The sequence below is a fragment of the Chanos chanos genome, chromosome 7 (genome assembly GCF_902362185.1).
Source record: "Chanos chanos chromosome 7, fChaCha1.1, whole genome shotgun sequence".
NCBI classification, from domain to species: Eukaryota; Metazoa; Chordata; class Actinopteri; order Gonorynchiformes; family Chanidae; genus Chanos; species Chanos chanos.
In genome coordinates this window covers 1,748,792-1,773,051 of record NC_044501.1, presented here as the reverse complement: position 1 = coordinate 1,773,051, position 24,260 = coordinate 1,748,792, and the positions used below count along the sequence as shown (strand labels likewise).

Sequence of the window (24,260 nt, the reverse complement as noted above, 5' to 3'; positions counted from 1 at the left end):
AGCAACCTCAAAAACGTGACAAACCACCTAAGAAATGTGTAGCTCAGCTCATTGGCAGATGTATTTTGTCTTGTGTAATTAATGGGGTCCACACAGAAGTGTTATTAGACACTGGTGCCCAAGTTAGCATAATAGGAAGAGACTGGATTGAAAAAGAACTGCCAGATGTGGGGATTTCAGTCTATTGCAAGTTAATCAGTGACAATGAGCCACACATTACTGCTGCCAATGGAACTGTCATCCCATATGAAGGATGGATCGAAGTGCTCCTTGAATTCAAAAGTAACCAGCATGGAAGTATTGCAATACTGGTGCCTTTGCTAGTTAGTCACAGCTGTGTGGACAACCCGTCAATAGGACTCAGTGTTATTGAGGAGCGGATGAGAGAAAACAGTGAGGAACCTGACAGCATTCTCAACCTAACAGCCCTGCTTAGTGAAGTCATGAACATGAAACAAAGTAAGAGGAACAACATTGTTTCTGCCGTTCAGATTATGACACCAGAGGACGCACTGGAGAGCTGTGTGGTCAAAGTGGGAAAGAAGGGACTCATGATCAGTGAGGGTGAACTGTGTGAAGTGAAGTGTCGGATCAGATCATGGCCAAAAGGAGGAACAATGCTGTTTGAGCCGGCCATGGAGGACTCATGCCCTGATGGCTTAGAGCTCTTTCTATCACTCATTGGTGTTCCTCGTGGTGCTTCAAAGATTGTGAGGATTCCGGTACAGAACCACACACAGCATGATGTTTATCTTCCCCAAAGAACCTTGTTAGGTGCTGTCACACAAATAATTGAAGTCAGACCGGTTATTCAAATTGTTGCTCCTGATAGGAGTAAGAGCCATGATCAGGGAAGTGAACGCTACAAACCTCACTTCACTAAAGAGAAATGGCATCCACCTGTCAGCTTAGATCATCTCCAGGAGCATGAGCAACAAATTGTCAGGAGGATGCTTTATGAGGAATCCTTTGTCTTTGCTAAAGAAGATGGAATAGGAAAAATGGAATAGGTTGTATTCCAAATTTGCAACTAAAGATCAATCTCAAAGACAGAACTCTAGTTCAGAGGTCTTACAACTCAATTCCAAACCGCTGTACAGGAGGTGAAGAATTATGTCCAAAACCTTCTTGAGAGAGGATGGATTAAGATATTCAGATTGTCATACTATTCACCAGTCAGTAGTCTCCGGCTGTGTGTGGCTTTTCAAGAGTTAAATCGCAAGACCATTCCAGATAGGCACCCACTCCTACGAATACAGAACCTACTGGACAGCTTGGGGGGATTCACTTAAATTTTCATCCTAGACCAGGGTAGTGTTTATTATCAAGGCTTTGTTGATGAAAGGTCAAGACACGTCACACCCTTCAGCATTCCCTGGGGTTTATATGAGTGGATTTGAATACCATTTGGCCTGACTAACGCCCCAGCTGCATTTCAGAGGTGTATGGAGGCTGTTCTGGAGGGTCTTCGCAATGAGTGCTGTTCTCCATATATGGATGATGTCTTATGCTACTCTAAGACATTTAGTGAACATGTTGAGGATTTCAGAAAAGTGCTTCATCAAATGTGGGGTCATGTTGGATGAGACAAAGTGATTCACTTAGCACGGGAAAGATTCTGTTGGCCCTTCATGCAACGAGAGGTGGAAGAGTACATAACAAAGAAGTATCAAACAGAAACGCCCAAACCCTCCAGAAAGAGCACCGGTGGGTTCTATCCAAGCCAGTTCACCATTTGAACTTGTCTCAGTCGATTACCTACACTTGGAAAAGAGTAAGGGAGGCTATGAGTACATTCTAGTGTTGGTCGATCACTTCACGCGCTTCGCACAAACTTACCCTACTCGTAACAAGTGTGGTAGAACTGCTGCAGAGAGAAGATTTCAGGATTTCATTCCACGCTTTGGATACCCTGAAAAACTCCACCACGATCAACTCGCAGGTATCTCTCATTCACATACAACCCCTTGCCATCCACATGGGAATCCTGTTGAAAGATTAAATTGTGAATTCTTGCAAATGCTCCGTATCCTGCAAGAAGAAAAGAGGGCTGATCGGAAAGAATATTTGCCGCCAAATGGTCCACGTCTATAATTGTACAAGGCGTGAGGCAACAGGGTACTCCCCATTCTTTCAGTTGTATGGCAGATCGCTGCAGTTGCCGACTGATCTGATCTTCAATGTGAGGTCAGAAAACGAGACTCAGACCCATCAAGGTTTTGCACAGAAGTGGGCCAGAACGATGCAAGAAGCCTACAAGATTGCTTCGGAAAACAGCCCGAAGTCATCAGTGAAAGGGAAGAGGTATTATGACAGAAAGGTCGAAGGAACAACTCTTCAGCCAGGAGACAGAGTCCTCATGACAAACCTTTCAGAGCGTATCATGCGTCCCATCCCTATCTACCAGATGGGTAAAACTGTTAAAATCTCATAAAATGCACACCGAAATACATATTGGGCAACTCTTAAAACTTTGAAGAGTATGTAAAGACTGTTTAAGGAAAGTATTATGTTTGGTAAAATCATTCTTTTTCTTTTCTTTTTTTTTTTTTTTTTGCGAAAACTGACTTGCCAACGTTGCAAGCTAATGAGTCTGTAGATGAAGCTAACTCTTGTGCATAGAGTCATTTTGAGGTTATTACATTAACATGGAAGTACAACTAATGTGTTTTGTAAGTAAAAGGAGTTTATGTGAATGTCAAATGTGTATTTAATGTTCCGTTTATGAGTGTAGTGTAAATCGATTCACTATACGGAGAGTGTGTTATTGCTCTAAGATGGGTGCCTCCAAGACACACAATGTGCTACATACAAACCATTTGGAATCGTGGTCATTGTTGTAGTTTTGTAGCATTGAAACAGTCTTTGGTAGATGGGTTATACATTTCTATTTGAACGTTCGTTAAACACTTAGTATGTTGTCAGTTATTAGGTTTGTAATGTTACATAACTGGTGATGAATATAGTTTCTTGCTCTTGCTAATTCTGCCGTTATATTAGCAATCCACCAAACTGCTAGCGCAGGTCTCTTTTAAAGGGAATGAACGATGACACTCTGATTGGTTTGTTGCACGTTACACCCAAAACACACCTGTGAATTAATTAAGTGTTCAAGGGCAACCCCTTTAGACCATGCATCATACTTTGCACCCATTTTATCCGCTGTTAAAATAGCAAAAGTGGCGTATCCACGCCCTAAAATCACTCGCGCCAATTAGACCATGCACTTTAGATCGTTAAGATAGAGCCCACAGAGAGAGTACCAGTTAACAGAGTCTTGTTCCATGCTGGGGAATGGAGTTTTCTCCACATTTCTTATTCATAAATATAAGCACTTACACTGAAACCCAAACAAAATATTGGATAACAAACTCAAACCAACATGTATGAACATAGATAAACTCCCATACAGAGATGACTTTAAAAACATTTATGTTTCATTAACTGTATAACAGTTAATGCTGCGTTAATATAGTTTATGTTTTATATTTACAGGCAAATTTGACAATCGGAACTGTCTAGGCTTGATTGTAATGGACCTTGTCATCATACTTGGTGTGCTGTCCAGAAGGGGGCGCTGCAGTGATACATTTCTATCATTCCTACTTTCTGAGGATGTGTTTCTGTCATTACAGGCCAAACAAGGGTGGTCTGTAGACACACTATCGTTAGAAGGCTCAGTAAGGGCTAAGACGCTGTTCTTTAATTCAATGAGATCATAAAGCTGTGTGCAAATTAACTACTTACTAATTAATTAAGTAAGGGCTGAGACACAGTTATTTTATTTAGCTTGTTTATTTAGTTTTGTACTGACATTACTTTGGTAATTGTTCATACTTAGTTGTTCATTTCTGTCAGTTGTGTGTGTGTGTGTGTGTGTGTGTGTGTGTGTGACAGAGAGAGTGAGAGAGAGAGAGAGAGAGACAGACAGAGAGAGAGACAGAGAAAAAAAATGGTGTGTGTGTGTGTGTGTGTGTATTAAAACAGAAATATAAATCCATGTACAAATGTAAATATATGATACTGTAGATACTGAGCTACATTGAAGATCTGCATTATTATAACATATAACAATGTATACAGAATAGGAGCAATAGAAGTTGAGAAGGTTATAGAAACACTTGAGAAGACAAGGTAGGAAAAGGTGGTGGCAGTAGTATCTGGTGCAATGGCTGTGCCTCCGGGTATGTGATAGCCGACTTAATAATTCAGAAACAAATTAAAAAACTTTAAAAACAAAATACGTGAAGTAAAAGAAACGTAGTGGGAGCATGAGGTGAGGTAATGTCTATTCCATCTGTGCCCATCACAGATCTTTGATTGATATATAAAATTCTCGCTTCTTTAGCTTTTGTATGTGTGTGTCTGTGGCTCCCAGACCTGCGTCAGCGAGAATAAGCCCAAATCCAAACCCTGCATAGAGGGGTTCAGTGAATGTGCAGTGGAATGTGTGCAAGTGTGTGAGTGTGTGTGTGTCAGAGGAGACGCTGTAGAAGGACAGAGTTCCAGATGGCCAGTCCAGATACACTCCTACTCTGTGTGTGGGTGAGGGGGGGGCAGGTATGTCAGTGCTCTGGTTATTGTGACGGGCAGCATATTTGGAATCAAAGCACCAAAGCCCCCAGGACTTTTCATTAAGTGTATACCTACCATCATCACCCTTTCCTTTCCTTCCAATTCCTTTATATGTCACTGCCATGACACTAATACCATTCCACTCAGTCTCCCAGTAACAGCGTCCAGTCAGACCCTCTCTACACACTACCTGAGGCCAGTGATCAAACCTCTCTGGATGATCAGGATAAGACTGAATTTCTCTCCATGTGGCCTTTCTGTTCCCCTCAGACAGAGAGAGACGCCCATGTGCTGTGTCTGGGTCCATTGTAAGTTCACAGACATCTACAGAGAAGAAGAACAATTAGAGGAGACAACATACAACACACTCTCAGGAGTGTATGTGTATGTGTGTGTGTGTGTGTGTTTGTGTGTGTGTGTGTGTGTGTGTGTGTGTGCGCGTGTTTACATTTTCTTAATCCTGGTTTGATCCGGGATTTTCCACCATTGTCCATACTACAAAAACACAGAGCAAACAGTGGGTGAGTCACACATAGCAAATACAAAAATACCCCCCCCACACACACACACACACCACACACACACACATCCTTAACCCACACACACACACACACACACACACACACACACACACACATTCAGTCATTCTTTACTTACTTGAGTGTCTCCAGTTTACAGCGTGGATCCTCCAGTTTAGCAGAGAGCAGCTTCACTCCTGAGTCTCCTGGGTGATTGTAGCTCAGATCCAGCTCTTTCAGGTGTGAGGGGTTTGAACTCAGAGCTGACACCAGAGAAGAGCAGCCTTCCTCTGTCACTAAACAGCCAGACAGCCTACAGAGAGAGAGAGAGAGAGAGAGAGAGCATGACAGAGAGTTCTGATGATTTCTACTGAGAGTTCGGGAACATCTTCCTGTCGAACGACTGACACTATCACATCATCATGCTGAAAAAACACATTTGGCCCCTTTTACATCCAAATTCACTCTCCATGGAAGCGACCCAATAGTGAGGCTGTGTAGCCGTCCTGGGAGTGGAGTTACTAATAACCATCAGCTGCTGAGAGTCAATACAGACACAAGACCACAAAAGGAAAGAAACTTGTCCTCATGGTTATTAATACTGACACGCCACCATTTAAACGACAGGAAAAACACCACTAACACAGACTTGTCATGAGTTTAATCTAAAATTTTAAATTTGTGAAGGTATTAGCGCAGCAAAGAGAGATCATGCTTCCTTTTCATCAGGAACAATAAGATGTGATACATTGTGAAGGCATTTGTGTTGCACAATAAACCAGTACTGAACAGTACCAGGTTACTATCATTTGAAAACACACTTTAAAAGACTAGAATGTAAGTGTTAAAAAATTGGTACCTTCTCTTATGCAAACCATTTTAGTGTGCATATTTGACCTGGCTAAATGGGCATCTGTCTCACAGTGTTGACGTTGCAATGGTGCCATGTGTGTCCAGTTGTGGGAGATAACCATGACACAGTTTTATTTATTTATTTATGTCTTATGGAAGCCCAGCAAACGTGAGGTGTGTTGAGAGCACTGGGAGTGAAAAACAGATGAATTTCTTATCTTGTTCATAGGCTGAACTTAAAAACATGGTAGTAGCACCAGAAACAACTTAACTGACAAAGTTGAGGCCCAAAGTGAAATATGACTGATAGGTCTCTCTAAAGTTAGAAACAAACCCTGATAATGACATTTGACAGCGTTTCCCATTTTTTGCATAGGAAGTACTGCAAAGTATTGAGTATTGAAATTCATGACTTGGCACTGGTACTGAAATTTTGGAATTGTGACAACACTAAAAGGTACTATTCTGGTTAAGCATAAATGCTGACTCTGCTAAACTTTTACATTAACTTAACTTTGTGCAAAGTTTTACGAAACATACAATAAATCAACTTTTCTCATTTCAGTATGAATATAGTCATTCTAAATACAGTATTTCCAGTTCATTACCACTACTGACCTCAGTATTTCCAGTTCACATTGTGGATTCTTCAGTCCCACACAGAGCAACTTCACTCCTGAATCCTGAAGGTCATTGCTACTCAGGTCCAGTTCTCTCAGGGGACAGTTTACTGACTGTAGTACTGAGGCTACAGCTTCACAGGACTGTTCAGTGAGATTACAGAGAGCAAGTCTTGAAAGAGAAAGAGGGAGAGACAGAGAGAGAGCATTAGTATACACTCATTGGGGCATTACAACCTGCACAACAGAGTTTGACACTCTTATTTTTTTTTTTACTGAGTGCTGCAATTTCATCCCAGTCAACCTTCACTGAAGAGGCTTCACACACACACACTCCACATTGCTTAGACCCTTAGACTGATAACTGTCTACACACACTCCACACTGCTTACACTCTTAGACTGATAACTGTCTACACATTCCAAACTGCTTAGACCCTTAGACTGATAATTGTCTTCATTGCAGGAAAATAAAACTTGAAATCAAACTCAAGAGCCCTAAAATCTTCCTGTCCTAGGAAAAATAGCGATGTATTGTCAGTGTATCCTTAAGAAACACATGTAGCCCCCTAGGGGTATTGGAAATTGGAATCTCAGTCTTCACAGATACAATAGTAAGACTGGGTAGCTGCACTAAGAGTGGAACTGTGGATGACCTGTCAATACACATGAGGCTATGTAACAGACACAACTTTTACAGTTTTTCATGAGATTCACATGAACATTTTAAACAGACGGAAAAAGAGCTTGTTTTCTGATTTGCGAAGCATAGAGGGCAGTTTGCCCTTTTTTTTTTTACTCATGTCTCCTTCTCAGAAAAGAAAATTAGGTGTGATCTGTTTTACAGGTACCACTCTACCAGGCACAATCACAAGTGTCAAATTTGCTAAACCATTACATTAAATAAACTCACAGGCCAGTTACTATGACCAGTTGTATAAAATTTAGGTAAATCCATCTACTGTATACAAAAGCAGTGTAGTAGCCATTCCATACATTAACCTGGTCTCATTGTAACTCGGACAAACTCATTTTAAACAGTTTATTATCAGTTCCTGACTACTACTGACCTCAGTATCTCCAGTTTACAATGTGGATTGTCCAGGCCCACACAGAGCAGCTTCACTCCTGAATCCTGAAGGTCATTGTTACTCAGGTCCAGTTCTCTCAGGGGACAGTTTACTGACTGTAGAACTGTGGCAACCACTGCACAGGACTGTTCAGTGAGTTTACAACCAGCAAGTCTGGACAGATGGAGAGAGAGAGAGAGAGAGAAGAAGAGAGAGAGAGAGAGAGAGAGAGAGAGGGAGAGAGAGAGAGAGAGAGAGAGAGAGCATTAGCATTCACAAATCCACTAATCCAGTAATTCCCAATTGGGAATCAAAAAATGCTGCATGATAAAGTTTGATACAAGAGTACAAAATACTGAAATTAAATTCCTCAGACAAAAAGTGCAAATGATAATTAACTATACTCGTAAAAATTCAGAGAACAGGTCAATTAAACAACCAAAATGAAAACACACACAGAGTAATTTGTCAGATAATTGATCATAAAAAAACACTTATGTCCAACATTAAATTAAAACAAGAGATAGATCCTGGCACATCTAACTGGACAGCTAAACAGTAAAAGTGGCATTTGTAAATATGATGACAAATTTCACTGCCTACAGAAGTTTAAGTTAGGTATCTCATGAAAGAGTTTTTCCATCTGTTGTTGATTTGGGGAAGATTTCTACTGGTAAAATATAGCCATGTTAAAAATCATCTTAAATGACCAGCAACTTGCCTTCTAAATAAAGATAAGTATTTATCTTTTCTATCCTTGTGCTCATGGGTCACAGTCCTCTTTTGAAAGAAAAGCTGATCTTTCATGTTCAAATTGATGACAGACCATCTAAAACGCGGTACCACATTAGAGAATCACCCTTTGGGAGGGGAGCAGGGTGGCACTCCAAACAGAATAGCATATTTTAATACACTGAGATCATTCAGGTGGCAATGCTCCTGTCATGGTCACGTTCACCTCCAGTCGTTTCACTGGACTGCTCACTGAGATTACAGTCTGAAAGCCTAGTTGTTTCACAGAGCTTTTTACTGAGATTACAGTCTGAAAGCCTAGCCGTTTCACAGGACTCTTCACTGAGATTACAGTCTGAAAGCCTAGTCGTTTCACTGGGCTTTTCACTGAGATTACAGTCTGAAAGCCTAGTCGTTTCACAGGGCTGTTCACTGAGATTACAGTCTGAAAGCCTAGTCGTTTCACTGGGCTGTTCACTGAGATTACAGTCTGAAAGCCTAGTCGTTTCACAGAGCTTTTCACTGAGATTACAGTCTGAAAGCCTAGTTGTTTCACAGAGCTTTTCACTGAGATTACAGTCTGAAAGCCTAGTCGTTTCACTGGGCTGTTCACTGAGATTACAGTCGGAAAGCCTTCCAAGAGAGAAGGCATACAAATACTGCTTTTTGCAAAAGAACAAAATCCTGCTCTTTCTCTTAGTTATTTTGAATGGTTGAGGTGGAGAGACAAATAAATCATGCCTGCTTTTTGCTGACTGAAGGATGGAATCAGAAAGCTCCTTTTTTCTTTAATGTTTGTCATTTGTCATCTTTGAATGGTTCTGAAGAATTATCAGTTTTATAATGGTGTCTGAGTGACAGTAATACATTTGTGTTGCACATTCAGAAACATGTGGCTTAAATGAAGGTTAGGGGATGGATAATGACATTACTTATAAATCCAAATGTCAGTTTCTTATTTTTGCTTATTCATAGTAACTCTCTGTGGTTGAAGACCAATTTCATCTCTGAGAGATAATACAGTAGGCCTGAACATTATTATATTGATTTGGCAGTGAGTTCACTTTCCTGTTCAAATACTTACAAAGCTTGTCTGGCGTTTTTCACCATTGGTAGCAGTCTCTTCAGTGCTTCATCTTCACACAGTTCTGTGAAGTTTCCATTTAAGAATGTTTGCTCTCGTTTCTCTGGAGTTCCTTCATAAAACCATTTAAATTTCTCTGTAAAACTGGATTTTAGGTTCTCTCTGACTTCTGCTGGTTCCGTACCTACAGAGAAGAGCAAGTTCAGACTCATCAAACATCAAACTGTACAGAATTCTCCTGTATTCATGCTGATCACAGAGAGAGAGAAAGAGAGAGAGAGAGAGAGATACCTTGTCTGAGATCTGAGAAAACTTCTCTCAGCCTTGGATATTGGTCCAGCATACGCTGCTGCTTCAGTAAGCCTATGAATTTCTGACTGGTGTCTTCCCCTTTCTGTCTCAGTTTATCCAGTAACTCACCAGACAACTGTTCAGTGTTTTGAGGTCGGCTTTTAAGATCCTTATAGTCACGATCAGTGATGAGTTTTTCCGTGTGCACTAGGTGGAGAACAAAGTCTGTGTCAGCAGACAGAATCTCAGTCAAGGTCATCTTCTTTTCCAGTAGTGTCTCCATAGTTCACTAAAACATCTCAAACAAAGCTAAAACACAAAAACAAAAGGACAATATATTACAACTTCACATCAATATATTACAACCTCACATCTTTCAATTTGCACATTTATAAATATTTAATTCACATTTAAAAATATTTAAAAGAGCCAGAAAGTTCAAATGAGCTATTAGGAATACCCTATTGAGAACTCCTATTACACATAAAATATAACACTTTATCTGTGTTTTATGCAGAAATTTGTTGAAGTTGCCTGTAATTTTCTAGTTGACTGCAACTCCTTGTAAAGTAGACTTCATTTCATCTTGAACCATGATGCCTTCTTGCCCATTCATAAAAGTACAGATTTAAATGTACAGATTTATCCATTTTATTTATTCATATTCAGTTCAGCCACTGCCTCACAATACAGGGGTGACACCAAAGTAAAATATTAAAAAATATTAATAATTTAGAACAATTTGTGAAGATCATGCCAAATGTTGTTAGCCCAGAGATTTTATTTAGTTTATGCATCAATGCTATTTATATACTGATGTTGTTGTTTGATCTTGTGGTCAGTGACAGTGGTTGAGAGAAGTCGGTCCAGTTCAACAACTTAACAGAAGAATCGTCCTGGTTCTATACATTCATTGTAGGCTAACATCTGTAGCCTGTTTAAAGAAAAGGGCTAGGCCTGTTTTGCTGCCAAAAGACAAATGTCTTGTTTAGGGATGTCCTTCTAGCTACATTCTGTATGAGCATTATTACTGGACAGTTTTGACCGGCAAATTAATTTACCGGGTTGTTGTTCACCCACAGATTTTAGTCTAGTTTATACATTGTTGTTATTTATTTATTTATTTATTTATTCATTCATGTTGTTGTTTAATTTTCTGCTCCGCTACAGTACTTAAGAGAAGTCAGTCCAGTTCAACAACTTAACAGAAGAATCATTTTACCTATACATTCCAACAGGTTTACAGGAACCCTCAGCTATAAGCCTAGTCATGTACTTCCCTTTTTAAATAATCCTCTCAAAGACGAAATTCTCATGAAGATAATTAACCCCTGGCACAAGTTTCACTGTAATTTTTTCTTTTTTTTTAATTAAATACAGTATATTACAGTAGTCCGGCATGCCAAACACAGGCTACTGGAGGACAGGAAAAAGCTAAGGCCAATGTACAGGCTAAGCTCAATACAAGAACACTAACAAAAAGAAACAGCTAATAAAACTAACAGAGGGAACAGGCAACAAAGCTAATGGGGGAACAAAACTAAAATGAGAACAGGGAACAAGGCTAAACAGAGAACAAAACTAACTAGTGAACAAGGCTAAACAGAGAACAAAGCTAACTAGTGAACAAGGCTAACTGGGAACAAGGCTGACTGGGAACAAGGCTAAACAGAGAAAAAGGCTAACAAGGGAACAAGGCTAAACAGAAAACAAAGCTAAAAGGGGCACAAGGTTCAAGGCGCAGCTCAGTACAGACAGCTAGTGTAAGACTTCACAAAGGAGGATACTGGAGTGTGTATACAATGACACAAAGAGGGAACAAACTGAGGACCGGTACACACAGTAATTGGGCAACACAGTAATTAGCCCATCTGGTTCCAACTAGGCTCTGAGTGGCCATGATACAGGGAGGTAGAGACAGTGTCCTGACATGAACTGGTCACATTGGTTAATTATGTCAAACACAGAGCCTGTTACACTTGCTCAATCTGCTGTCACAGATAGATTTCCACGAAAATATCTCAAAATCTACAACCCAAAGAGAAAGCCCAAATATACAATCTAAATAATAAATCTAGTTTTCAACCTTATTAAAAAATGATGACTTGGTTTTAAATACATTAAAGTATTTCTGTGTTACCTTCTGTTTGGTCACTCTATGCCTCCTCAGTGAGAGAGTCCATTTAATTCATTCAGATCCATTTTATTCAGGGTGATAAGGGAGACCTAAATTTCTTCCTGTTTCCAGCTTTATCAGAACCAACACAGAATAAAGAACCATAGCCATTTATCCCTTCATTACTATCATGATTCACTGATTTATTTTCTCTCCCTCTCAAACCTTCGCTACTGCAGCACTAGAGTTCAAACTGAACTATTATCTGAATCTAACTTTGGCTTTACTGGTATTCAGATGCACAGTGATATACGTCAGAACTGTAAAAACCAGTCAAACTTGACTAGGGCTTAGTGGAATAAACCAGCATGTTTAAGAAGTACTTTAGAATAATAACGTACTACTACTACTACTACTACTACCACTACTACCACTACTAATATAAGCTATATAAGCATTCAGTGCTTCAAAGAGGTAATGAACAGGTAAATGTGCATAAAATGATCAATCAATGTCATTAATCATTATGTGGGGTTTTTTTTTTCCAGTTTGAGGGGAATTCTCAATTCTCAATCAGGAAAAGTGTCCCCTTTATACCTGTTTAATCAGATATTTATTTCCTCACAGGGACATTTTGTAACCACGGTTTTGTATCTAGAATAGAATAAACAGAATAAAGTTACTGGATAAAGCAGATGTATCTCAAAATGACACATGTGCTGTTTTGTTATCTCTCCTTTTGTCTTCTTTGCTATTTACACATGAACTATGACAGACAGTCTGTTTAGTTCTATTTACACATGAACTATGACAGACAGTCTATGTAGTTCTATTTATACATGAACTATGACAGACAGTCTGTTTAATTCAACAGCTTTTTTACAACAGTGGAAACACATCTGTGTGTGGGCGCATATGTTCAGTATCTACAGTAGTAGATCCTGAACATACACACACACACACACACACACACACACACACACACACACACACACACACTATCTGCTGTTTTATCTTCTTTTCTGTATGGCCATAGCACACAAGAGATTCTGTCCAGTTTAACAACTTAACAAAAGAATACATTTGCCTACATTGCAGAGACATTCAACTATCAGTGTAGATTTCCTGCTTCTATGCCAGACTTATTTTTTCTTTTCATTTCTGTAGTTGCAAATATATATATATATATATATATATATATATATATATATATATATATATATATATTGTTCTAATATGATGACAGCTGTCCTGTAATGTTATCTCTGCTTTTATCTTCTTTTCTATTCAGACATGAGCCATGACTGGCAGTCTGTCCAGTTCAACAACTTTTTACAACAGTGGAAATGCTGGTGTGTGTGTGTGTGTGTGTATGTGTGTTTGTGTGTGTGCATGTGCAGCTTCGACAGTCGCAAATTTCCCTTTCATATGCACACACTCACACGCGTGCTCGTACCTTCCAATACCACACTTTGAGGACGCATCCAAGGAACAGGCAGTATAGGGACTACCCTTTTTTAAGGCCCCACATGTTTGACGAAAATCAGGTATGTTTAGAAACAATTTACAAATACAAATGCCACAACAAATTAAAATTCAGAGCTGGCTCATTGTTTAGACCACACTGCAAGGTCACCTCTCAGGTAAGTTCAGGTTTAGGTTATTACTGATTTCCATTTTTACATTCCCATTCAAAGTTTTCTATGGACAGTCAAGACCAAGTGTTTCTATTTACAGTGAAGACCAAATGTCTCTATTGACAGTGAAGACCAAATGCATCCACTGCTGGTTTTACATTCAGCGTAAAGACTCTTCCTTCTAATAAGGACATGTTCATGTTCTTCTTTTTAAAAGGTCAAACAACGAATACATCAATGCAATGCTAGTGTCCAGACATGGTTAACTGGCTACTAAACTCATGGGCAATAACTAACAATCAACCATCACAACATGGATAGCCATGTAACATGTCTAAAATATATTAAAGAGACCACAATTTCACAAACACTGTAGTAGTGTCACTTTACTCACACAATCTGCATTTGTGAAACCTTTGCAAAGACCTCAACAACCTAAACACACCCTGTTTATTAAAGTTTTTTGTTTTTTTGTTTTTTTTTTAAATTACAAGATAATCACTAGTTTAGAAACTGCGCATTATCCCAGTCTAACTTGTAGCAGAGATTCTTGTGATGGGAAGTCTTCATTGAAACAATTTAGTGCAGCACCAGTCGTAATGCACTCTAGAGAGAACTTATTATGTTTCCATAATCAAACTATGACAGAAACAAACTGAAATCAGGATATAAACTCCTGGTAAATAGTCTGAATATCAAATACTCTTAACATCCTAGAGTCTGTCTCCTTATGGCTGCAAGTCTGTTCTTAACAAAAATCCATTATTCCTTGTCAGCTTCTATTTTTTAACACAACTGGTTTAGATAAGAAACCACAATTACAATCTGCCAGGTCCTGGGACTTGAAGAGACGTGATGAAGTCAAATGTTTCTCAGCGGCTGTACTCATGTTCCCACGTTTTTTTTCTTTTGTGGAGTTTCCCACCTGAAATTCTCCTCCACCAGTCCAACCAAGAGGAAAGAAAGAAACCCTGGCTTCTCTTTCTTTTTGTAATCCCCACCGTGGCTTGGGCTGGAGGTGTTCTGTTGCAGTCATGATCATGTGATAATACTTCATTACTGTCATTATCACACATTGCTTTTAGGTTTGAGTTTGACATTGGATGTTCAGACAGTGTCTCATTCTTCTCTAAAGACAAGGACAAGGCAACTTTCTGTGGATTCCTGGAGATAGGCCTAAATCATACAGTCAAGATCAATGACCAACTTCAGCACCACACGAATTTGTTAGTATTACATGACGTCACAGGGTAGATGTATTACATGCAGTCTGAACCTGGATGATGTGACATGGTAGATGTATGACATGCAGTCTGAGCTTGGATGACGTGACATGGTAGATGTATTACATGCAGTCTGAGCCTGGATGATGTGACATGGTAGATGTATGACATGCAGTCTGAACCTGGATGACGTCACATGGTACATGTATGACATGCAGTCTGAGCCTGGATGATGTGACATGGTAGATGAATACGCAAACAGGGAGATGTTTTCCCTCAGTGCACCATATTCTTCCCTCCTGACACTACACATGCACACATTGCTTGGACCCTTAGACTGAAAATGGTCTACATTACATTGCATTACATACCCACCCAATATGCACTGTTCATCTACCCAATCCGATACTGTGTACACCACAACTGTCTATGCTGCTGCACGTGCACTTTAAGACTGTTCCACTCAGGACTGTTCACCCACCACACACTCTTATACTCCTATACTCTTATATCTGTCTTATATTTTATATTTCTACATTTCTGTACATTTCTGTTTATTGCACATGTACATATATATTCCCTTATATATCTGCTTATATTACCCCTATATTTACCTTTATTGTTCTTTCATTATTATTATTTAACTGCTACACTTTGCAAGTTGAGCTGGCCCCCGAGCCCAAGAATTTCATTGCTGATAATGATGTCCACACTGTTATCTAGTAAATGACAATAAAAACTTGAAACTTTTTACAAGCAGATCATGGGATTCTCACATTTCTGAGGTCAGAAGAAAATCCACTTTCTGGTCCCTCTTCCTTCTGATTTCAGTCCTTTCAAAGTGCTGCCACGGTTTCTTCTCCAGCCGTGACAAAGCCAAACTGACGTCTCCATCTGTTTCTTTTTGTATTTAGTAAGGTCTGTTTCTTTCCTGATAATTACATGTTTGCATAGAACTGTGTTTGTAACTATTGAAACTGAACACATATGCGTATGTGCACAGACAGACACGCGCACACACACACACACACATACACACACACACACACACAGAGTGACTGTGTGTGTGTGTGTTATATCTGACACAGAAACAATGAGGAGGATCTTAAGCTATGAAGAGCAAACCCTGCATAGAGGGGTTCAGTGAATGTGCAGTGGAATGTGTGTAAGTGTGTGAGTCTGTGTGTGTCAGAGGAGACATTGTAGAAGGACACAGTTCCAGACGGCCAGTCCAGATACACTCCTACTCTGTGTGTGTGTGAGGGGGGGGCAGGTATGACAGTCTTCTGTTCATTGTGCCAGGCAGTGTAACTGTTACCAGAGCAGTCCAGACTCCAGGACTTTTTATTGAGTCCAAACCTACAGCCATCACTCTCTCCTTTCCTCCTGATTCCTTTATATGTCACTGCTATTTCAGCATATCCGCTCCTCTCAACCTCCCAGTAACAGCGTCCAGTCAGACTCTCTCTACACACAACCTGCCACTGGTATTCAAATCTCTCTGGATGATCAGGATACTGCTCCCCGTCTCCCCCAAATACTGATAACAATGTCACCTTTCTGTTCCTCTCAGACAGAGAGAGGTCTGTGTGTGCTGTGTTTGGGTCCAGTGTGAGATCACAAGCATCTACAAAGAAGAAGAGAAATTAGAGGAGACAACATATCACACACTCTCAACTCTGTGTGTGTGTATGTGTGTGTGTGTGTTTTATGCTAAATGCTATACTAAGGACAGTGATGGTCCATGGAAATGATGAGAGAACAAACTGAGGACTTTAGTAAACTGTCTAAAAATGAAAGAAGAAAATTTCTTACCTGAGGGGATGGAATTCCATGTGAAGTGTTAGAGGTCGTTGGGGAGGGACCGAAGGAAAACAGGAAAAATGAAATGGGAATGAGATTGGAATACTGTGTCAGTCAGAATACTCCACACATGCAGTATTTCATACGACTCCCCCGGGGCGCCCGTTGGTGCTGTGTAAGATGTTTGTTATGGGTGTAAATGGGATTCTGATGTTCTGTTTGTTCTTGTGCCATGTTTGTGTCGAGAGCGAAGAGGCATCTTACTGTCTCTCGTCCTGTCTTCAGTGTGTGTAACAGGTTGTCTCACTCTGTGGGTTTTTGTGGGATTTTGGGGTAATGCTTAGGGTGGTGTAAATACAGGGTGTTTTTTGAGGGTCACGTGTGAGGTTGTCTCACTCTGTGGGTTTTTGTGGGATTTGGGGTAAGCCTTTGGGTGGTGTAAATACAGGGTGTTTTTTGAGGGTCACATGTGAGGTTGTCTCACTCTGTTGGTTTTTGTGGGATTTGGGGTAATGCTTTGGGTGGTGTAATTTGACATTTTGATATATTTCACCTATCAAGTCTCAAGATTCAAGTTTATTGTTATGTACTTGATAACATTGCAACATCATTACCAGTAATGAAATTCTTAGCCTTAGAGCCAACTCAACTTTACATAATAAATAATGTATGTAAGATAGTAGTAAAGGAGCCTGATATGATGATGATGACACATAAAATAATTTGTTAATTGAGAGGGCTACTCTGAACAGTAGAGTGCAATACAAACAACAGAGAGGACCAAAGACTGAGAAGGAATGTTGGTAAGAATGAAAAACTTGAATTACATGATCTAACTTTAGCTTCAGGGTGTTGAATGTGTTGACTTTGCTGGCTACAAGTGGTTTGGAGAAATTTCTGTTTCATGCTGCCTGCGGGGTGGTCGACTCCAGAGGGTTAATCAAGTGTGTTTCCCCCTCATTATCTGAACCCACCCCATACTGGTCCTGTCATTTAGTTATTGTGTTCACTCGCTCTCTGTCTTGCTTTTGTTCAGACACAATAAAAGTCATCATTTTTGGGAACTTGGTTAAGTGGATGTCTTTCTCATGAGAGAAAAGATATGGCTTATATTGGTAATAGTTAAAGTGTGAAAGTATGAGTTTGTGTGTGTGTGAGTGTGTGTGTGTGTCTGTACTCACATTTTCTTAATCCTGGTTTGATCCTGAACTTTCCTCCATTGTCCACACTACAGAAACACAGAACCAACAGTGGATGTTTCACATGTACACACACACACAGATACCCCACCACCACCACACACACACACACACACACACACACACACACACACACTCACACACACACAAACTCATACTTTCACACTTTGACTATTACCAATATAAGCCATATCTTTTCTTGAAAATAAATAAATAAATAAATACAATAAAAAAAAAAATTCAAAGACGCTGTGGTTTTTACAAGTTGGGACTATAATCTGATTATGATATGAAACTGACTCCACCAGTTTCACCAGTGATCCCCAGTGGAATAGTGTACACTCAGCCAAATGTCCTGATACACACACACGCATACAAACACACACACACACACACACACACACACACACACACTGTACTGACTTGAGTGTGTCTAGTTGATAGTATGGATCATCCATTCTAGCAGAGAGCAGCCTCACTCCTGAGTCTCCTGGGTGATTGTAGCTCAGATCCAGCTTTCTCAGGTGTGAGGGGTTTGAACTCAGAGCTGACGCCAGAGAAGAACAGCCTTCCTCTGTCACTAAACAACCTGACAACCTGCAGAGAGAGAGAGAGAGAAAGAGAGATTTTACCCTGTGATGAGTCCTTTCGCTAAAGAGGATTTTATATATGAGATCAGACTCCTGCTAAGAGACATAACATCTTCCTACAAGTTTCAATGTCATGTCTTCCATGCATGCTGATAAAAATGCATTTAGTCCTGTGCTACTGGAAACCCTCTTAGGTCCCATCTCAGTCTCCATAGAAAAGACTCAGTAGTGAGACTGTACAGGTGCCCTAAGAGTGGAATAACTGATAACCTGTCAATGCAAACCCAAGGCTAGAGCAGAGGAGAAGCTTGTCCTTGTGGCTGTGACTGCTGATACCACAATCTGAATACATAGTGAAAACAGAAAACATTGATAGATATTTCATAGTTTTTCGTGAGAAAATCAAATCAATTCCTCCTCTGGTTTGTGAAGCTATTTGAGCAGTAGAGAAGCACTTTGTCTTTTTAAAAATCCTACTATAGTTTGCATCAGGAGGAATGAGATGTAATTCATCATAATGGTATGAGTTTGGTTTACCATAGATGTTCAAGTTAAGCCTAAGTTATAGTTTATTTAGAGCTCAATATCCCTTTTTACATGCCCACGAGTTTACAGAAAACAGAACAGGACGGCACCCCCTGACTTAATCCTCATAGCAGGCAAGAAAAAACTCCCCAAAAAACACAGGTGTAACAGGGAAAACATAGGAGAAATCTTGAGAGGGACCACAGAGAGAGGAGACCCCTTCATGGCCACACAGGTGTTCAGTAGGTGCCGACCCAGTGTTGACTGCTGAATTATCACATTAACTAAACTCACAGGCCAGCAGCTAAGATCAACTGTAAAGATATTGGGGAAATTTGTCTATTTTTATGGAGACAACAGTACTTTAATAACCATACTATACATTAAACTAGAGTAATGTTAATAAGAAAGTAGTCATCCTAAATACTTTACTTTCAGCCCTGACTAATATTCACCTCAGTATCTCCAGTTTACAGTGTGGCTTCTTCATTCCCACACAGAGAAACTTCACTCCTGAATCCTGAAGGTCATTGTTACTCAGGTCCAGTTCTCTCAGGGGACAGTTTACTGACTGTAGAACTGAGGCTACAGCTTCACAGCACTGTTCAGTGAGTTTACAACCACGAAGTCTGGACAGAGAGAGAGAGACAGACAGATTGCTCTGGTGAGTCCTGCACTTTTCTCCCCGCAAATTTTAACTGAAGAGGATTCTTCTATGTTAGATCACCTTTCCTTGAGTTTCATCTAAACATTTGAAAAATATGGAATATTAGCTGCTTGTCTGATGTGTGAAGCTTTTAGAGCAGCAAAAAGGACAGAATCATCATTCCTTTTAATTAGGAAGAATAAGATGTGATACATTGTAAAAATACCACTCCAATCTACTATAAATGTTGACTTTGCTTAACTATTGCATTATCTAAACTCAAAGCCGTAAGATCAGGCCATGGTTTCTAACATCAGCTGTAAAGATATTTGAGAAATTCATCTGTTTTTAAGATCTGTATGCCTCGTGTGCTAGACATTCAAATGCCCATGTTATACATCAACCTGGTGTCATTTTAAGATGAATATAGTCATTCCAAACTCTGTATTTTCAGTCCCTGACTAATACTGACCTCAGTATCTCCAGTTTACAGTATGGTTTCTCCAGTCCAGCACAGAGAAACTTCACTCCTGAATCCTGAAGGTCATTGTTACTCAGGTCCAGTTCTCTCAGGGAACAGTTTACTGACTGTAGAACTGAGGCTACAGCTTCACAGGACTGTTCAGTGAGTTTACAGCTATCAAGACTGGGGGGAGGGAGAGGGAGAGAGAGAGAGCTCATTGATGGAGTTTGACACAGTCTAAAAAACTGAAAATAATTCATTTAAATACCTCAGACACATGCTGTGAATTTCTTCTGTGGTGAAGAGAAATTGCAAATGATAATTAACTTTAAATGATAAACTATAGAGACTAATGAAAAATTCAGATTAGCTGGAACTTGGACACTAAGATGAAAACACATATGAAAGAATTACTCATAAAATTTAACACTGACAGAACCAACCTAGCCCCACAAAATATGAAAGGAAGAACAGGATCCTGTTTACTTGCTAACTCATAGGCAAGCCGGATATCAAAACTACCGTGAATTTAATGGCGTTTAATTTAATGATGGTATCAGAGTGTTGTCTTCTTTTCAGTTCCTATTTATCATGTCAGTTTTCATCGTTAAGTAATTTTGAATAATTGTTAGTATTATAATTTGAACAGCTGTAATAAATTTGTGTTGCACATTCAAAAGTGTACAGCAAAAAATTGGCTTTTTCTTGATAGATGCTTTGAGATGCTGTGAGGTAAGGGGATGGGTCATTACGTTATCTTATATATGCAAATTTAATATTTTCACCGATTCACAGTAACACTTGGTTCAATACATATATCATCTTTGAGAGACAATGAAGTAGGCATCGCTATATAATATTTTTCTGGGAGCAACTTCAGTGTCCTTTTCTAATACTTACAAAGCTCGCCTGGTGTTTTTCACGACTGGCAGCAGTCTCTCCAACCCTTCCTGTGATGCTCTGTATTTCTTCAGGTCAAACTTTTCTTGAGTCTCTTCTGACATCAGCAACACAAAGACCAGAGCTGACCACTGGGCAGATGAGAGTTTCTTTACTGAGAGATTTCCTGAGGTCAGAAGCTTCTGGATTTCAGACGAGATTGAGTCATCTTTCATTTCACTGAGACAGTAGAGAAGATTGATGCTCCTCTCTGATGAAATGTTCCGATTGAGTTTCTTCTTGATGTAGTCGACTGTTCTATTCACACTCTCTGGTCTGATTTCTGTGTCTGGTAGAAGTGTTTTCAGAAGTTTTTGATTGATCTCTAGTGAAAGGCCAAGGAGAAAGCGGAGGAAAAGGTCCAGGTGTCCATTTGTACTCTGTAGGGCCTCATCTATAGCTGTCTTGTGGAGATCATGCATTGTGTTTGTCAACAATTTTAGAAATGCTCTCAAAGGCTGTGTGACTTTGTTTTGGAGGACATTGATCTTTTCATTTGTAAACATTAGAAACACATATAAGGCAGCGAGGAACTCCTGAAAGCTTAAATGCATGAAGCTGAATACCTTTCCCTCATTTTTTAAGATCTGTGTGAAGATCCCTGAATCCATCACAGCCTGTTTGACATCAAGATCACAGTTCAGCAGGTCCTTCTCATAAAATACAATATTTCCCTTTTCCAGCTGAGAAAATGCCAACCTGCCAAGCTTCAGTAGTGGACACCCATCATTTCCAGTGTGTCTCTCTTTCATTTGATTTGTCTGAATGAGCAGAAAACGCAAATACATTTCTGTCAAAGTAGTTGGAGCAGTGATCACCTTCTCACTTTTCACTTCTTCACATTCTTTCAACATTTTCTGCAGCACAGTGGCTGTAATCCTACAGAAAACTGGTATGTGACACATGATGTGGAGACTCCTTGATTTCTTTAAGTGTGAGAGAATTCGTTGCACTTTATCCTCATCTCTGATCCTCCTTCTTAAGTATTCCTCTTTCTGTATGTCACTAAATCCTTTTATTTCTGTAACACGGTGGATGTACTTTCGATTGATCTGACTAGCTGCTGCTGGTCGAGAAGTTATCCAGATGAGAGCAGAGGGTAGCAGCTCTCCTTTGATAAGGTTTGTTATCAGCAGATTTATTGGTGATTTTATTGTTATGTCAGAGAGCTTTTTGCTTCGTTCCAATTCCAATGGAATCTGATTTTCATCAAGACCATCAAAGATGAAAAGAAGTTTACTCCTTTGGTATATGTGAGCCTCTTTTAGTTCTTCAAGTTCAGGATGGAAGTAAAGAAGAAGTTCAGGAAGACTGAACTGGTCATCTTTTAGCAAGTTCAGCTCTCTGAATGGAAGCACAAATATGAAATCTACATCCTGATTGGCTGTTCCTTCTGCCCAGTTCATGACAAACTTCTGCACAGAAACTGTCTTTCCAATGCCGGCAATCCCTAATGTCAGCACTGATCTGACAGGAGTGTGTTTCTCAGACTGAATTTTAAAAATATTGTTGCATTTTATCAGTGTTTGTCCTGTAGCAGCTGTTGTAGATGGTTCCTCCATCTGCATCACCTCATGATCACGGCACACTTCTCCTGTAAAACCATCTACTATGTACAGTTCTGTGAAGATTTGATTTAAGAATGTATGCTCTCCCTCCTCTGAAGTTCCTTCATAAATGCATTTAAATTTCTCTTTAAAACTGGATTTTAGCTTCTCTCTGACTTCTGCTGGGTCTGTACCTACAGAATAAAGCAAATTCAGACTTTTCAAATATCAAACTGCACAAATTTGTCTTCAATTCATACTGATGTCCTGAGAAACACAATATAGTATACCAATCACCCCAGTTTCAGATTCACATCTTCTCACTTAATCTCACTCTGAATATTTAAGTCTCAATAAATCAATCAATCAGTCACTTACACAAGGAGTAAAACAATTGTATCTTTGTTTTCTAAAGTCATAGATGAGTTGAAAAAACATTAATTGGTCGTTACTATAAAGCCGTTTTCACATATGCACTACAGACTATAACTACAACTATACTACAACTATAACAGACTATAACTGACTATAACTATACTATAACTATAACAGACTATAACTATAACAGACTATAACTAACTATAACTATACTATAACTATAACAGACTATAACTATACTATAACTATAAAAGACTATAACTAACTATAACTATACTATAACTATAACTATACTACAACTATAACAGACTATAACTGACTATAACTACACTATAACTATAACAGACTATAACTATAACAGACTATAACTATAACAGACTTTGACCACTGAGTCAGGTTCGCATTATGTCCAAAGTTGTCCTTTCACACATGCAGCACACAGCAGCAGATAGTACGAGTCAGACGCGTTCACTCATACTGGAAATACTCCGTTTGGTTTGGGCGGGGGGCGGCGCCTGCATAGAGCGTGCGGGAGGCAGGACATGACGCAAAAAGTACTCTGCGAAAATCACAGTGTTTTGTTTACAACAGATCGGAAAAGGCAGACGAGGCTACCGACTTTTGTCTGGCGATTTGGGCGTCGGACCTCACCAACTGAAGTTCCCTAATCTCATCGTCTCTCCAGACCTTTTCGTCGCCGTCTTCTTGTAAATCTTCCTCATCCTCAGACGTTTGTATTCTTCCAGTTTCGCGCCAGTCACTTATTAGAAACGGCATCAACACGCCCACTTGCTCGCTGTGCATACTCCAGAGTATAATCCACTCTGTTCACACATGGACCCAAACGAAGAGAAAACGGAGTTTGTACTAGGGGGCTGGTAGAATAAAGTCCGTTTAGAATCCGAGTCAACTGATTCGGACGTTTTGGTTCACACATACAGCCCCTCCGGTTAGAATCCCGATTATTTTAGGGTTGCAGTGCATGTGTGACAGGGGCTTAATTGAGTTCAGGAGCACTGACTGAAACAGTCTGAGCTAGAGAGTAGGAATCAGCATATTCTGATAGATAATATATGAGAGAGAGACAAAAGAGAGAGAGAGAAAGAGAGACAGAGAGAGAGTGAGACAGAGAGAGAGAGAGAGAGAGACACCAGAGAGAGAGAGAGAGAGAGAGAGAGAGAGAGAGAGAGACTGAGACAGAGAGAGAGGTACCTTGTCTGAGATGTGCTGGTTGATCTGAGAAGACATCTCTCAGCCTTGGATATTGGTCCAGCATACACTGCTGCTTCAGTAAGCCTATGAATTTCTGACAGGTGTCTTCCCCTTTGTCTCTCAATTTATCTAGTAATTCACCAGACGACTGATCAGTGTTTGGGGTTAGGCTTTTAAGAGCCTTATAGTCACGATCAGTGATGAGTTTGTTCTGCTGCACATGTTGGAGAACAAAAGCCAT

At 39.8% G+C, this 24,260-nt stretch overlaps 1 protein-coding gene across 1 annotated transcript; it reads right to left on the bottom strand.

The window, feature by feature from the left end:
* Window positions 1-1,891: 1,891 nt before the first annotated feature.
* Window positions 1,892-24,260, bottom strand: LOC115817099 (NACHT, LRR and PYD domains-containing protein 12-like). Its single transcript, XM_030780344.1, has 9 exons — window positions 24,020-24,260; window positions 23,459-23,631; window positions 23,286-23,322; window positions 20,844-22,623; window positions 19,290-19,463; window positions 18,143-18,316; window positions 5,024-5,070; window positions 4,381-4,899; window positions 1,892-2,031 (listed from the first exon to the last, which is right to left on the bottom strand). The coding sequence occupies exons 1-9, from the start codon at window positions 24,258-24,260 to the stop codon at window positions 1,892-1,894; spliced, it is 3,285 nt and encodes a 1,094-aa protein (XP_030636204.1).